At 37.7% G+C, this 18,039-nt stretch overlaps 1 protein-coding gene across 1 annotated transcript in view; it reads right to left on the reverse strand.

Annotated features, from left to right (window-relative positions):
- ARHGAP42 (Rho GTPase activating protein 42) overlaps positions 1-18,039 on the reverse strand; it is a 162,138-nt gene that overhangs the window by 44,560 nt on the left and 99,539 nt on the right. Inside the window, exons 5-7 of the mRNA XM_040583783.1 lie at positions 14,029-14,130; positions 9,335-9,445; positions 2,110-2,214 (exon numbers count right to left, since the gene is read on the reverse strand). Of these exons, the coding sequence (XP_040439717.1) occupies positions 2,110-2,214; positions 9,335-9,445; positions 14,029-14,130 (318 nt within the window). The remainder of the gene's footprint in view (positions 1-2,109; positions 2,215-9,334; positions 9,446-14,028; positions 14,131-18,039) is intronic.

An 18,039-nucleotide genomic window follows, 5' to 3' on the forward strand; every position in this document is an offset into this window, starting at 1 on the left:
AAGATGTGGATCTAGATCTGGAGCCAGAATTCAAACTTTTGTATAACAGCAGTGAATGATGTACTGTATCCCACTATATCTTCATGTACATGTTTCTCTGATGTAGAAATATAATACAAAATATCATAATACATCGTTCCTTCTGCCGAACTTTACATCTCCCTCTACCTCTGCAGTCTATTTAAAACTTCAAGTTGCACTTATTTAATATTTAAGAAGAGATTAAGTCTAACTATTTCTTAATTAACACTGAAATTGAAAAAATCTGTTAATAATTCTGTTTCTCTAGATATGCACATAGAAGATCCCAACTTATTCTAACTTACAATGCCAGTTTTGCCCTGTGCTGTGGGCTCACACTCCTCTCAGAACCTGACTTATTAAACAAATCTCTGGACTGAAGCATGTTTTTCATCCTTTCACTGAAACTGCGCTGTGCAACAACACTGACCCCTTGTGCCTTTACCTGAAAAGTCTCAGTGGCAAACCAAAAGTAGCAAATAAATAATTTGAAAGGACAAACAAGGAGCTGAGATGCCCTACAGACATACAACATTTGCATTTTGATCCAAAAGGAAACGGTTAATCACATAGGAGTTTTTGCATTATTTCATCAAGCAGCATTTTAAACGGGATCTACGGCTATATATAAACAACAGACATAAAAGGGGAGGGGACCACGGAGGTGTGCTGTGCATGTTTAGTTGCAGCAAAGCCTGGAAGAGTGCAGTACTCCTAAGAATGCAGACCTACACTAACAGTGCCAAGGCAATGCTGTCTTCCAACTTCAAGCCAACATATGCCTCTCTAATGGCAAGCTGCTACAGGGAAAATGCCAGTATTTTATTTTCCAGTAACCCACACTAACAGTAAACCCCAACCTCTTTATTACAATAGCAATTGTGCACAGTAAGGTGCTCTTGTACTCCCAGACCTGTTTCATATTCCTTAAGTTCAGCGGCCAAGGAACTCTCTAGAAAAGCTGATGTCAGATATTCTAAACTGCTGTAGATTCTTTGACTCTACTGCAGCTACAAAAATTTCTGTTGGGTGAGTACCTTTACTTGAAAGAATGGAAAAGAAATGGAGTAACTGCAAAAAATACAGCATTTGGAGCAAATGATACAATATCTTCACTTTTTTTTTTTTATTTGTTCTGTACTTTGACATTACTTGTCACAAAAAATGTAGGGCTGGTCCAATATTAACATGTTGAAATTCACTTTTTGCCTTAAAAGCAAATGACAGTTGTTTAATGCAAATCAGGCATAAAAATGTTTTCTATCTACTTACTTGTATGTCCTTGGAAGTGTAACATCTTGAGTTACACAGTGAAATAAATATACACTTGTATACAGCAACTATGATGAGTAGAGAAGTATGTTGATTAAATGCATTTTTGTTATTTCTGAAAGCTATGGAATTTTCAGGTACAGTTCACCTTGAATGGCTCTTACTACCAAGTTCAGACCAATCTACAGCAAAAGATCCACCTTCCCAGTTAAGAGTAAGTCTCTACACAAATAGCAGATCCTTTCTTCCAGTGGAACTTAATGCTTGTGAGAGCTGCTCACTGTGGAAGAAGTCCCCACCAGTTCTTTGATGCTCCAAAGAATGGCTTCCCAATTATGCTTTATATATAGTGGGAAGCTAGCAGACAGCAGGACAAGTTTTTCATGGCTATTTGTGATCTGAAAGAAACAAACTGCATCATTCTATACCAGTTGGAGCATTTTTGGGACATTCGCCTACTCCAGAAGACAGGTCCCACACTCGAGAAAGCATTTACACATGTTTAAACCTATCTGGACTACTTGTTTTCTAATCACAGCTTGGCCGCTGTCCTCATTTTCTGGTTCTCACTTACAAAATTTTGAACCTGAAAAACATAAATTAACTATCTGAAGTTTAATTTTTCTGAAGTTATTTGTTGACAGGAACCTTGATTACATCAACCTTACCAAAAATAACTTTTACCTACATATTATTTTGATTTCAGCTTACTGAAACATAGCAAGATTTAGAGTTCCAATAAAGTTCTATGAGGCTACTTTAATATCCTGAAATTAAATTAGCAAACAAAATGGCATAAATACAAATCATCCTTACGTTCTGCAAATTGAACTGGAGTTGCTGCTTGTATGGTGCAAACTCCTGAGCCAGTTCATATCCTTCATGGTAAAATGTAAATAATCCTTGAAGAAAGGCCAAGAGCTGAAAAAGTAAAATTGAGAAGCGTTATATATTTTTAACATATGCTCATAATGCTATATAACACAAAGATAACAGAACATACACTAACTTACAAGGAATAGGTATTGCCTGAGACAGTGAAAAAATAGGCTTTGGCAACTGCTATGCACTTCTTCCATTGAGATGGATATTAGAAAGTAAAAACTAAGGACACTTTATTTTCTGTTAGTTTTCAGCAGCAAAATACAGTAATCAATCAGCAAAACACATTCTGCGTCTTAGCTCCTGGAACACGCTAAGCTTTCACTACTTGCAAGAGCAAAGTTTTGCTGAGAAAGGAATCCATGGCCAGACCTTAAGAGAGAGAGGAGTTAAACAGGCTTTTGCACCATGCAGTTGTCAATTCCATAATAATTTAATTCACTGTCCTAGTAATTTTATCCACTATTTCAGCTGGAGTCTTTGATGGTGTGCATTCTCCAAGTTCATACTTTCAGAGTTTAAAGTTTTCTTCAAATTTTTTTTCACTGTCTTCATAGCAATTGCTTGGGCTATGACCTATTTTCTACAAATGAGACTCCTGAAAGTATGCTTTGGACAGCTTAACACAACACAAGAAAACCAGACTATTTCTTCCTGCTCTGAACAAAATGCAAACCCTATCTGGTATGTCTGTGAGTGACTCCAACAGAACAGTTGGAAGTCTGTACTTATCCAGTTGAAAATTATTTTTAAAGTTAGCTTTACAATAATGTTTAAGTGGTAAAAAGTGCAACTAGTGTTAGCTGTTGATTTAATGTATTCCTACCACCTATTAGTTTTAAAAGCCTTGTAATTCTGTTCTAAATTTTAAAAGTGCTTTGACATTGCTGTAAGCCATCTTACCTGCTATTAAATAACATGAATTTATTTTTTCATTATGGACTGGGGTTTTTTATGTATATAATTCAGTTTACAAAAAACAAGTAAAGAAAACAACAACAAAAAAAAGAGATTAACTTGGATGTACAACAACAAAAGCTGTAACAACAGTTCGGATTTATTTTAGTGTATTACAGCCATTGAAGAGCTAATCATCTAGCCTAAGCAACTGACTGTCCAGGCTGCCTCCTAACTCAGTAAAAAACCACAGGTATTCAAGACCATAATTCTTTTTCCTTTTTCAGACTTTTCACTCAGGATGGGATGAATGATCCAATGGAAACATTTATCTCTCTCCATCGACTATTGAAGCAGCCTAGACTTAGGCAACAAAAATTCCTTCATTCATATTTAATGCACTTTTCTTTGTGTTACCAATACCATAGATTACTGTAAGTGAAACAGCTTAAAAATGTAGCTTTTACTGTGTTTATATTTTCTCTAAATTTACACTCAGCCCTACTTGAAGAAATTGTTCTGCCTCCCTCCTTCCTATTGCTCACCAAGAGACTGCTGTTCTAAGGTAACATACATATTTCAGGGGAATAGCTAGAATAATTTTTTTTGCCATTTTAGAGCCCCATCCATTCCAGCATTGCAAGACATTCCACATCATTTAACAAGCGAACTTCCACAGCTTGACAGATGAGATCAAGGATGCAGCACACTGAGCAGAGGAGCTAACATGAAGGCTTGCTGCTACCAGACCAAAGTCTTGCTCTCCCCTTCCCGTTCCGTCTTGTTCCCCATTCAGCTTTTGTCACACATCCCACACATCCTTGTGCCAGCTCTGGCATCACTGAACCCTTCAGTGAGCACCTCTGTCTTGGGAAGGCTGCTGTTTTGCTGCATTAGGAAATTAAAGCAGTTTGAGGTTAATACACCATCAGTCCGACACAAACAGAAGCATGAAGGCATGGCTTGGAGAAGGACTTCACCCTTGGTTTTTACCGGCATTGCAGGATCAGATGAAACCCTGGCCTCAGTCTGAGGTGGTGAAAGCCGATGGCTGCCCAGTAAGTTGGTCACAGAGCCTGAAGAACTGAGAAGATCCTTGGGCATAAAAGCCTATTTTTGTGAGGCCTCTACAATGGGTGTGAATTCCTCAACCACACTCCACTATCAAACAAACAATGCAGGCCACACAGTCAAGTAAAGGGCTCCACAGCCTGTATAAATTGTCTCAGCTTTACACCATCATCTGTCCAGCTGAAATCATTACCTCAGCTAAGGACCTGGCCCTGAAAGTCTCCTACTGGTTATTCAAGTGGTTCTAACAAAGGTCCAAATACAACAATTTATCTTAAAAATCTCTATTATGTAAACACATAGGAAGAGCTCTATAATTTTAAGAGTTATAATGTAATTCTAGAATTACATAAAAGAAAACTAATCTTCCTTTTTTAGAACTAAAATATAAAATAAGTAGGTAAATTATAATTAAGGCTTTGCTCTGGCTCCAGCTGTACAAAGCCCGTGCCCACAGTAATAGATGCAGTTACTCATGAGCGTCCCCAACTACAGCTCCTTCAGATACAGCAGCATAACTACTCTCATGCTTACTCTGACTTTGTTCGGTCAAAAAGGACATGGACTAACTTAACCTGTAAGTAGGAGCTTGCTGCTAAACCCACTCCTTTCAGCTAAAGAAGCACTGCAGGAAAACTGCAGCCAGACCAGAACATTACAGTACACCAAAATTACAGCAGAAGAACTAGTGAAAGAATCTTTCAGTATGTCAGCTTATGCCTGAATTTTAAAGATCAGTTTAAAGGGCATTTCAGGAGAATGCACTATAGACTGTTTAAATTTCAGCTTCAATACTTGAGGAAAACTGTTTTCCACCATACAAAATGCTTTTATGGAGTATGAGAAGAAATACTGAGGAAGAAAATATTTAACACAAGATGGCAGCAAAGCTGAATTTATCAGAAAGCAAAAAAATAGCAAAAAAAAAAACCCCAAACCCCGAGAAAAACCTGAATGCATTTTAGTTAAAGTACTCCTTAGGTACTCTGGCAGTTGTGCATTGCAGAGGGTCTGGCCTTGAGTTTCTCTTGACAAACACTCTCTAAGCACTTAGAAAAAATGGGAATAAAAGAAAAGGAAAAATATGGTTATTTTGTGCAAGTCCTAAGCCAGTTTATTCAAATTCTTTGTTGAAATAACTGATGCTAAGGATGGTATTTGCTTCTATGTAAGTGTCACGAGTGGTGGAAGAAGAGGGATCAGAAAATGGCCTGTGCGTAACGGGCCTGTGCTGTTAAGGCATCTTCATAACCACTTCCATCAGGACAGGTACAGCCATAGCATCGCATGGAGGAGATCTAAAAGCCAAGGACTTCTGCTTTAGGCTTATGCTCACAGTGGGGTTTTCTTGTTGCTGGTGTTAGAAGTGGCACTGCTGCTAAAGGCAGGCTCATAATTTAAAAAAGATTTATATTAAATAATAAAGAAAAGAAAAACAGCCCTCTTTTTCTTTAAAAAAACATTTTCAGAATGTATTTTGAGGTGGTCTTCACACATAAAGAGGTGATTTGTTTCACCAGACATCACATACGATGCCTGATGTGTTCATATTAACAATTTTTCATTTCAGCAAGTCCCTTACAGTTACCTCATTCTGAGTATCTAATCGGTCACATCAATAAAGAGAGAGGTCTGAACTCTGTAATACCATTGTACTCACTACCCCAGTGCCATGAGGATTTCAACACAGAACCTGAAACAAAATCCAACTACTTCTTGAGACTTTATTTATTTTTATGTAGAGCTGGTGACCTCAAGACTGCCTGGTCATTTCATTCTCACAGGAAGAAGACTGTACTTAGGTTTCGGATAGGGGAGGAATTTAACCTTTGGCCTGTAGCACATCAGCCAGAAGTCTCTGTCTCCCTGGTTTCATTTTATTTATAAGTAGATAGCACTTATTCATCAGATTAAAGTGAATGCAGTTAATAATGTAGAAAATCCAAGAAAAGAGAAACTGAGTTTCAATGTCCACAGCGAGATCTCACAGGACTGCACGCAATTACAGGCAGGGTTTGTTGGTTATTTTTTTTTCTTTATTAAATAAACACTTCTGGGCTTTTGTGACATTTAACGGACCACCCCTCAGATTTCAGATAGCTTACTGCTTATGAACTCTGCTCAGATTTCTACAGGCCAAAGAAGTCCTGGCATTGCTGAGGGACAAACTGGAGCTCTAGGAAGGTGTCTGTATTTCTCTTAAGTGTAACACCCTCAGAAAGCAGCGTTGCTTTGGACTAGCTTCTGTGGGCCCACAAGAGCAAAGCTAGGATGAGAGATTATTGTCACTTACTTTGCTTTGTGTTTAACCTGCTGTAAAGTAAATTTTAACATTAAGTTGTCCTTGAGAAAAAAATTAAATTAATGATCCATACGAAAAGCTTTAGGGTTGGTTTTGTTTCTTTTCCTTGGAAAAAAATCAAGATCTAGGAGGATCACAAATACGCAGCTGTCAGTTACACTAGTACACATTAGCAACAACTTCAAACGAGATGCAGAGAACAGCAGAGAAATCCAGGGCCTGAGGAGAAGCTGCATAAGCCTACTCTAAATATTATAATCCTCTATTCAAAGTATGAATCATTAGCATTTTGTACCTTAAAATCTCTCCCCACCCTCCTCCAGGAAGGAACGCACTCCACTCTTACCAACTTAAGCTGTCCTACAGTCCTAGATGTAACCCACCCCACAACTTTTGCTAGGCTGCTCCTCCCACTCTGGTTCCCAGACCATCCTTATCCTTTAGCACAGACAAGCCGAAGATCTTGGAAGAAGCTCCAGCAAATCATTTGCATTTCAAGTTCTATTCCCACGTCATGAACTTATCCTTCTTCCACATAGGCATCACAATTTCCTCCTTCACTGCACTAACAGCCTTTCTTTTATTTTGTTAAATTTTCCTTCAATCAATTAGTGACATGTCAGGCTGCGAATTACATGGAGACAAGACGCTGAGCTGATAAATCAGACACATAAGGAGCACATGCACTAGAATGCTCCACAACCAGCAGAGCTCCTGAGGAAGAACGCCTGTATAGACACAACACAAGGCATCTTCTAGCATCTGAACATCTGCAGAGCACACAGAGGAAAACTATAATATGGCAATTCTTTTGATATGTGATTTTAAAGTGTTAGGCTACATCCTTATCTACTTGCATCTAGGAGCACATGCTCAAACTGCCAACATCACTTACATAAACTATGCATTTTTAGAAAGTCTATTTTGAAATTTTCTTTTTTTTCTTTGTCTCATGGTATTGCTGATGTGTATTACAATTTACTTGGCATACCTTGTCTTATGGGTTTTAGTAAATGCTTTTATTCCAGCATGTTGTATGCAACAGACTAGGAAAAAAAATTAAAAAATTAAAGGTTCAAAATTCTGCAACTGATGTTACAATTTAAGCTCCATTTATATCCAGATTGATTATAGAAAATTCACACCTGGAGCCAGAAGACACTGCCTGCAAGGGCTATCATTACCCAGTCACCAGAGTATTTGCCATACCTCCCTCTGGAACATCAAGTAATGACCTGTGTCCAACAAACAGCATACTGGGCTAACATGCCTACTGATCTGACACAGGATAGCAACTGATCCACTAAAAAGTAAATTTTACATACTACATGTGTACACCTGGTTACAGAAACACCCAGGTCTACAAGACTGAGTTTACCAGTAACCTTCCCTGCTTGCTTGCTCGCTCAGTATTAGCACTGGTGACCTGATAAATCGCTTTTTGATTTCGGTAATTCATAGCTGCTGCTGTGATGGCTGACATAATGTGGGTACAGCTCCTGGTCAAAAGGATAAAGTTCAGTATCTGCAGCTAAAATACATAAAATCAAATTTGTTTTTTCTCTCTGTCTAGCACAATAGGATGAAAGATGTCCTATTTTAACTATATGCAATTGCACAGTAACATTTCCCAATGTACAAAGCCTTCTCAATACAGAAATTTTCTATTGCTTTAAAGGAACATAAAATCTCCTATACCAGGGTCAGAGCTAGGTCAAGATTGCTAGATTTTTCCAGGATGTGAGAGTTTTGCAGAAGTAGATAGAGAAAGACACTGGATTAATCTGTGACAGGTAGAAAAATGTTCTTATTTAGGAATTTGAGCAAAGTTTTAATCTCTAAGATATGGCAGCTGTATGCCATAAAGATAGGATTTCTATAAGTACTGCTTGCTGAATCCAGGTTCATTAGTTTGCATCAATGTCAAACATTCACTATACTATACATTCTCATCTCATGGAAAGGAGGCACCTAAGAAGCTCTTCTTAATGATATTGGGTGTTAGACATGTAATTCAACCTGTTTCACAGTCAGGAGTGCTGTTTCGGTTAGTTATAAGGAAGCTGGAAGATGGTGTGGAAAGAGAGAAAAAAAAGAAAAATACTTGTCATGTTTCTCTTTCACAACTGATGCTCTGCTACACTCAGTGTGCTTAATGGGAAGGGACAGATGACATTGGAAGTTCTCTGTCAAGGGCTACAGGTACTAACTAAATAAGGAAACTGGTAAGCTAGTCCTGTATGACATGACCAGTAGCAATACTATTAATGTGCCACAGAAATATGCTAGCACATCATATCCAAGCAGCTTTTGGTATTAACTGACGCAGAAGATAGTTAGGGGTGGAGGGTGGAAACACAGTCCGAGAGAAAATCCAAGATCTAGAGATGAAACTTTGAAATCTTCTCTTTTATGGCATGTCAACGTATAATTTCTTCTATATGCAAAGTAAACTAAAGACAAATGACTCCACTACCAAAAAAAACAAACCTACCCATCCTACACAAAAACTTACTATTCCCTTTATTTCAAGCGTAACTCAGAAAAACATAGGTATACACTGCCTACATGGAATATTTAAACCCAAAAACTGGCTCAAAATTTCAGCCATGAAACCATTATGCGTTGCACGGACACAATGTTACATGTTGTCCCATTAAAATGTTACCCACACTCCAAGTCATCAGACATTTCATTTCACAGTAGATATGATACTCTTACATAATCCTTTAATAAACATGGAAAGTGCCCAAGTCAAGATCTTAATGTCTGTCTATACACAAACAACCTCCAATCACAATTTAAAAAGGGAGCAAAACATAGATATTTTAAATTAATTTTTCAGCTTTAAATGCATGTATTCCAAAGAAAATAAAACATACAACTTACAGGTTCTACAAATTCAAATTTCTTTTTCTCTTGTACTTCTTGAATTTTAAAAACATACTCTAATGATGCTTCATAAAAGTTTTGATGTTCTCTGTCAATCTGTGTATCTGCCTACAAGACAAAATGAAATACAGACAGCATTCATTTACTCTCATGATTGCTTTGAAAACAGATTTTGTAATTAACACAGATCTTCCATAAGATGACTTTACAGGCATTATGGAGTTCAGTTTTCTTCCTGAAAATTACAATACCTACTTTAAAATAAGTGAACACAAGTTTAAGAAGCTAACATTACACATTTTAGCCTCATGTCTTTTCCCCACTCCTTTTTGGTTTCCTGTTAACTTTTGGCACTTTAATATTCTAGTATTTAGGACAAGCCTGGAGGGAAACAAAGGTGACAGGAGGAACTCTGTCTCTGGTATATAGCAAATTTAGAAAAAGAAATAGGAGAGTAGGATAGGAATTGAGGGGGGACTAAAAGATAATTATTTCTATTGAAATGCTTGAGTATAACATGCACTGAAATCGTGCCTATTTCTCAGCTTCAAATACCTTCCCAAGAAGGTATTTTTTTTCTTAAATAGACTGTCTTTAACAATGACATCTTGCAACTTATTTCATAGTATGAGTCACATGCTCTTGGAATATAAACATATTTAAGTCTCTAACCTCATAAATCAATTATTTTTCATGTTTTGCTTTTCAAATGCCAGAACTACAAGGCCATACTTGTCAGAAGTGTCTGACTAATATCACCCGACATGAAGATCCAGTACCAAAACAGTGTCTTCTGCCTAAACAGCTAAAGAATTAACTCTTATCAGCTGATAGAGGGTAATAGGCTTTTATCCTCAATTTAAACAAGCCATGGGAGAGGGACCTAACAGACAAGGGGTGTAGTATGTGGATAATGCTTAAAAAAGAGATGCAGATTCCATTTTAATTCATCCTCCTTTGTAACAAATAGTTTTCTCAAGCAAATCCCTTTTGGGCTGCATTTGTTAGGTTTTAATCTTAGGTAGAAGTGAAATTTTATCAAGTATCAACAATAGAAGTAAGACCAGTTCAGCTATTATTGACATATGCCAGCTAAAATATAGCAGTATATGTCTGTATATTTTCTAGTTCAATTCTTGCATTGAAAATAACAAATACGGGAAAATTGGAAAAGCTAGATGTTGTCTTCCCTTGACAGCAAACATATCGTAAAAGAGGTTTGGTGCTTTAAACACTACAAACACAGTGTTTTCCTTCAAGGAGGACTTGGTCACCAATGGCACCATATATAATTAACATCGCTTTGTCAATCAAGGACATGCTACTATCATGATCTGGCCGCACAGAGGCTTAACAATATTGAATCATCTCCCTATCACAGTGCTCTAATGCTGCTTTAAAGGATAGGCCTCAATTATATGTTTCAAATGCTTCAGGACTAGCATTTTTTTCCCATGCCTATAAAAACTCACAAAATTAAGTACACAAATATTATGAAGCAGGAATCAAGACTCAAAATTCCCAATAATCAAGCGCTTTACCACAGAATTAACTCTGCCATGTGCCATTCATATAGTGCGTTTGGCTACTGCTTTCTTTAATGCTCTGTTAATAGTTTTATTTTGCAAAAAATGTATCACAAAGGCAATGCTACACAGCTGAACAGAACCAGGTGCCACCATTATGGGACACGATCCAGTGAGCCCTTGCTCACACTGTCAATAGTGCTGTCAATAAGCACTTGAGACAGACCTCAGCTCTCACATTTAATTGTAAGCAAATAACAGAACCTGGGTTTAGAAATGAGTTCTTTCAGGCTTCGACACAGAAAAAGTATTTAAACACCTTATTAAATCCATCTCTATTCTGAAGGAGATTGTAGTTGTAATGATACTTAGGACAACCAAGTACCATCTCAGACTCAGGGATGGGTTCCCAAATCAAGGCCACAATCACCACTAGTGTACAGTGACTAAATCCTAATTTCCAAAACACATCTTCTGTAGAAGTTTATGAGTTTTTATGAACACTGAGGATTCAGATTGTTAAGAATTATTTTGAAAATTATTTTAAAGTTTCAAAAGCTGAAAGGATTCTCACACTTCTTTTATGACTTAAAACTGCATGTAAAAAATAAAAAGATTTGATGGATATGATTTCCAGTCTCTATTTGCATGATATATAGTTATAGTGAGTAATACTTTCATTGATATGGGATATTACTGACATATATACCAGAACTCATCATCAGCTTGGAGACTGAATCCTTTGCTCTATATTTATGCCTGATTCTGGAGCAGATTTCAAAGAAATAAAACAATGAGTTTATTAACTTTTTCACATCACTGGGTTCTAACCATTTTCTGCTCCACTGTGAACTTCCACAGGCAGTGGAAAGACAGTATTAGGAAGTTTCTTCTTGATGCTAAAGGAAAAAAAGTCTAGTCATTATGTAAACTGCTTAAACAGCCTTGCAGGCTCTTAAAATATCCAACACATTTCAATTAGATGCATATATGCAAACCACTCTCTATAGAATATGTCCAGACCATCAAACTTTAGATGCCTAATTAAGGTGCTCTGAATTACAGTCAAGCGATATATGTCAAATGATAGAAACATAGAATCATTTAGGTTAGAAAGACCTTTGAGAAAATCATGTCCCACCATTAACCCAGCACTGCCAAGTCCACCACTACACCATGTCTCTAAGTGCCACGTCTGAATAACCCAATACAGTACAAGAACTACGCCTTGCCCATCCCAGTACTCTAACCCAAATAATGTGATGAGGTACCAAGAAACCTCAACAATTCAAAGAAACAGTGGGTTAAAAAAAGAAAGTTGTATTTTTCAGCATGACGGTAGTCAAAAAAAGGGTATTCCAATCTCTCTAAGTGCATGACAGTGGCTTAAGGCAAGGACTGCCTGTCACTTGCACTGAGCACCGAAGCCCCAGCCACCAGCACCACCTGGTTCTTTGTGCCCCAGCTCTGCTGTCAGCTGCTCCAGAAACCTCTGCTGTGGACATAAACAGGGCTCACCCAAACCCTGCTGGATGTGAGTCAACAGCTGTCACTTGGACTTTGGGCTTTTTTTTTTTTTTTTTTTTTTTTTTTGCTTGGCCTGTTTTTTATTTACAATACAGGTACAGGCCCAAAGTCTCCCCAGTTAACATTACTGGTACTGATTGATTTACTATCGTACCGTCTGCTCAGGGTGGGTCTGTGTTGCTAATTCAGTGCACCTATAGGTGCATCAAACTGGGGAAGATATAAATGACAAGTTATGGACTAGATGCTTTGCAAATGGGGCATCCAGAAAAGCAAAAAACCTCAGCCTCAGTTACATGATTTTTAAATCCAGAGATGTCACTTAAGGACACAGTGGAAAAATTTATTCTGGTTTTCCATTAGTTCATATACTTGAGCCAAATCCATTGTTATTCTACCACAGTTTACTAGATTCACAGTTGTTACTTTTCACTTCAGTTGCTGTTTTTAGACTGTAATTGTCCTCATGGCTCAAGAGTAAAATATTTTATTTATTTTATTTCTATTCTAAAGTAAATTGGTGCTTCTCCACGTTTTGATAAGAAATACATATTTTTTTTCTCAGCTGTGCTTGGCTTCTAACAGAACTGTTTCTTCATCAAGACAGCATACTTAGGAAAAGTGAAAGCTGTCCATAGAAAACTTTGACATACAAGTGGAACAATTAACCAATTCTACACAAATAATGCCTTATCTAGACTGATTATTATATAGACAGCAATGACAATTCAGTAGTATAAACATTATTACAAATTTTGAATTGCTAATCTTTATTTAATTTGAATTACAGTATTATTGATAAGCATGAAAAAAATATCCTACAATTTGTGACTGAGCGATTGTCACATCTCCTGTGAAAACTCCATCTGCAAACTAATCCCTACCATTTAAAAGTCACTGTGGCAAGAGTAATCCCATCAAAATAAATTTTCACTACTTTTGGCGCAAATCCCGAAGTGTCACTGATATAAAATTGCTGGGTTTACTGTGATTTTCCTCAAAAAGAAATCATAATTATTTTCTACCAGCATACTGAAAAGCCCTGGAATCCTCCCGTTAAACTAGAAGTCTTCATTCATACCTTTTTTTTGTTTGTCTGTTTTAAACACAAATAATTAGCCATACAGACACTTCAAAGCTGATGTTGTGGATAAAAATTCAGGATGCAATATCAGAATAAGGTGAAAAAGAGTTTAAAAGAAGCATAAAAAAGCATTGCAAGAGTGATCTCAATTCAGACTCAGAGATTAAAATTTATGTGAAACAGAAGTGTAATTTCATTGAGTAATAAATTAAATAGCAAAAAAGCAATTAATTATTTGATTTTCAAATATTCCACATATACCTTATAAAAGTCACATTTTTATTGTAATAGAATTCTATTGTTGCAACCAATAAATATTAGTTGTACTTGATGTACACAAAATTGGACATGTAGAACATTGCCTTGTTAAATTATTTAACTCCTATTAGGGTCACATTAATCCCACTCAAGAATTTATATTGACAACAAGCATGATTACAAGAAATTACCTCAATTTCACACTGACAAAATATAGCATGAATTGAAGAGAAACAGTTTGTTATCATGATCTCTATGCAAATGTGAAACCGGCTAAGAATGTGCTAAGTGCTTACATCTTGCAAATGAGATTCTTTCTTCTTTGCTGATAAATTTAAGTGCTTCTCTAGGATGGAATAGTATTTCTCACTTTCCTTGTCAAACTTCTTTTTCCCATCCTGAAAAACAAAACATTGCTATGTAAAGTATTTGGCTAAATATCACTGCTAACTTGAAAGAAAGAATAGGTGCCAAAATGTGCCTGGTTAGGAAGCCATTTTTGTTCGTTCCAGTGTTTTTAGGGTTTAATTCTGAATTAGGTCTGAAGATACTAGGAGGACTGATTCAAGTATTAAATGAAATATTAAGCAGGATTTTTCCCATCAATAATAAACCTATACAACAGATTCACATAGTTTCCCATAACAAATATAAGTGAGCTTTTTTGTAGGTGGTATCTTCCTAAGCAGATGTTTAATGCAAAATAATCTTCCCCAAGTTTTATAAAGGTACTTACCTGTCATGCTGTCTTTGGCAAATAAAAACATAGTGGAAGAGGTAGATGAGTATAAAAAAACCCTGATGATGATACAGGCCTATCCTTTGCATTTAAGACTAATATGCTTATTTTCCATCTGCACTCTTAAAATATGAGGATGATGGAAAAGCACATATGTGGATGCAAAAGGAAATTTGTCCAAAAGTCTGTTTCAAATAATGTTTTGATGTGTCTGAATATTTAAGCTTGTCTCATTTAAAACAGTTACCCTACCTTTTTCCTTTCCCACTCCTTGTTTTTCCCATCATGTGCAGACAATCCTCACATTTCTACCATAAAACTACTTTAATACATAATCCCAAAGAAAGCTACTGCTCTGAGTAAATTCAGAAACATCTTATTTTCTGTAATCTAATTTAGAATTTATGCTTCATTAATTTTTAAATCAGCTATTTTGAAATTTAAATCTGAAATTTAAGATGACGACAGCTTCCTCAAAAGTTTTTCCATCTTTCAGGAAGTGCCAAATTTCAGGAAACAGGAGAAGGATTTAAAGTAAATATCCCATCAGAGTATTAGTAATGATAAAAATATAAATTTGAATTATAAAATTATATATCACCCTATTAAGAGCAACTCTCTGCCAGTTACTTTTACAATCTTAGGTGTGTCCTAACGTTTTGTTTTAATGATTAACAAATTGAATATTTTGAGCAAAAAGAAAACTCAACACAACCAGTCCTACCTACACATATGCAAAAGTTATTAATGGTGGAAAAACTAATTCCTGGACATAATGCAGTAACATCAGGTCATCTTCAGAACTGTAGTGATCCTTTTCCTCACTCCTTTCTCCCTAGAAATTGTTATATACAAAACAAAAATAACCACCCTGCACTGTAGCACCACCCTGTTTTTCTTTGTCATATCATAGGAAAAGCAGGTCAGTCAAAGAAATAAGAAATATAAGGAAGAATTTAATGCTATGAATGAAAACTTATCAGACAGCTGTAACAACAAACCACTTACTGATTAGCTCCAGTGACTAAAGTTCACAATGGTAATTATAGTAGACTATAAACCACATCATGTACTTTATATCCTACAAAAAGTTCAAACATATTTAGTATGAAAAATATGCACCATTTCATGTTCTCATTACCTAACAGCAGAAATATCTTCAAAAGACATCATAAGGGAAAGAAGGCACTTGACTCAACAAAATTTTAATTAACAATATAGAAAAACTACCAAGGCTTTCTGTATTTAATTGCAGCTATGCAGATATAAGGAAAAAAAACAAAAACAATAATAATAATGATAAAAAAATAAAAGCTTGTATTTTGCCTAGTAAGTGAAAAGAAGCTATATGAATTATTTTCCAAAATCCTTCCCAAACATATTCATACAAGAAAGAGAGAAGGCAGAAGACAGGAGTCACCAAGTGACCTATTAGCCAAGAAATCAACTTCTGTGCGACTGAAAGCACAGGTTGGTTCCACAGCCAAAGTTTTATTGGGGAATACTCAAGTGCTAGGCCTTTATGATCAAGAAAGAGCAACCTGAATATCTCAACATCTCCTTTGGTCATAAACAGAAATTCAGTTCCACTGATCACACACCACAGATACTTATCTTTTGAAGAAAAGGTACAGGCAGTTGCATATTGTCTTACCTTCTAAGACAATGAAGTTAAGGTACTGGACTGAAAAAAATGAACTGAATCATTTTAAAGTGCAACTGCAGGAGAAGATCAGGTTTGAGACCATCTAAGGAACTGGAAGGTGCTCAAGTCCATGAGACCTGATGAGATGCATCCAAGTGTCCTGAGGGAACTGGAGGATGAAGTGGCTAAGCCATATTTGAGAAGTTGTGGCAGTCTCGTGACATTCCCACAGAGTGGAAAAGGGGAAACATAATCTCCATTTTTTAAAAGAGAAATACACAAGACGTGGGGAGCTACAGGCCAGTCAGTCTCACCTTGGTGCTTGGTAAGTTCATGGAGTAGATCCTCCTGGAAGCTATGCTAAGGCACATGAAATATAAGGAGGTGATTGGTGACGGCTAACATGGCTTCACTAAGTGCAAACATCGTGCCTGACAAATGTGGTGGCCTTCTATGGTGGCATTACAGCATTGGTGGATGAGGGAAGAGTAACTGATGTCATGTACCTGGACTTGTGCAAAGCATTTGACACTGTCCCACACAACATCCTTGTCTCTAAATTGGAGAGACATGGATTTGATGAGTGGACCATTCAGTGCATAAGGAATTGGCTTGATGGCTGCACTCAAAGTGTTGCAGGTCAACAGATCGATGTCCAAGCGGAGACCAGTGATGAGTGGCATTCCTCAGGGGTTGGTATTGGGACTGGCACTTTTTAATGTCTTTGTCCACAACATGGGCACTGGGATCCAGTGCACCCTCAGCAAGATTGCCAATGCCACCAAGCTATGTGGTGTGGTTAACATGCTGGAGGCAAGGGATGCTGCTCAGAGGGGCCTTGACAGGCTTGAGAGGTAGGCCCATGGAAACCTCATGCTCAACAGGGCCAAATCCAAGGTCCTGCACATGGGTTGGGACAATCCCAAGCACAAATACGTGCTGGGTGAAGAATGGATTGAGAGCAGCCCTGAGGAGAAGGACTTGGGGGTGTTGGCAGACAAGAAGTTCAACATGACCTGGCAATGTGCAATTGGCAGCCCAGGAAGCCAATTGAATCCCGAGCTGCATCAAAAGAAGTGTGACCAGCAGGTCGAGGGTGGTGATTCTTCCACTTTATTTTGCTCTCAAGACCCCACCTGGAGTACTGCATTCAGCTCTGGTGCCCCCAACACAAGAAGGATGTGAACCTGTTGCAACAAGTCCAGAGGAGGGCCACAAAGACGATCAGAGGCTGGAGCACCTCTCCTGTGAAGCCAGGCTGAGAGAGTTGGGGATGTTCAGCCTGGAGAAGAGAAGGCTCTGGGGAGACCTTTCCGTACCTAAAGGAGGCCTACAAGAAAGCTGGAGGGGGATTTTTTACTAGGGCATGTAGTGACAGGACAAGGGGATAATGGCTTTAAACTGAAAGAGGGTGGGTTTAGATTAGATACGAGGCAGAAATTCTTCACTGTGAGGGCGGTGAGGCACTGGCACAGGTTGCCCAGAGCAGCTGTGGCTGCCCCATCCCTGGCAGTGCTCAAGGCCAGGCTGGATGGGGCTTTGGGCAACCTGGTCTAGTGGGAGGTGTCCCTGCCCATGGCAGGAGGGTGGGACTAGGTGATCTTTAAGGTCCCTTTTCCTGCCCAAAGTATTCTATGATTCTATGATTCTCTTCATATGCAAACAGAAAAACACAGGAATTAAATGATCGCATCTAAACAGATACAACTCCCCCGTGAACAAGGAAAAAAAGTATTCAAATATGCTAATTGCGGTGGCAGGGTATCTTGTACCTCACGGGGAACTTCTCAAAGATCTGCATTGCACCACCTCTGGAGGACACACAGAGTTTGAAGCCTCTCTTGGTCTCCTGCCAGCACTGCTGGCCTTCTCCAAGACTGCACCTCTCTGCTGTAAAGGTCTGCGCAACCACTACCTTCACAG

Source organism: Falco naumanni, chromosome 2 (genome assembly GCF_017639655.2).
Source record: "Falco naumanni isolate bFalNau1 chromosome 2, bFalNau1.pat, whole genome shotgun sequence".
NCBI lineage: Eukaryota > Metazoa > Chordata > Aves > Falconiformes > Falconidae > Falco > Falco naumanni.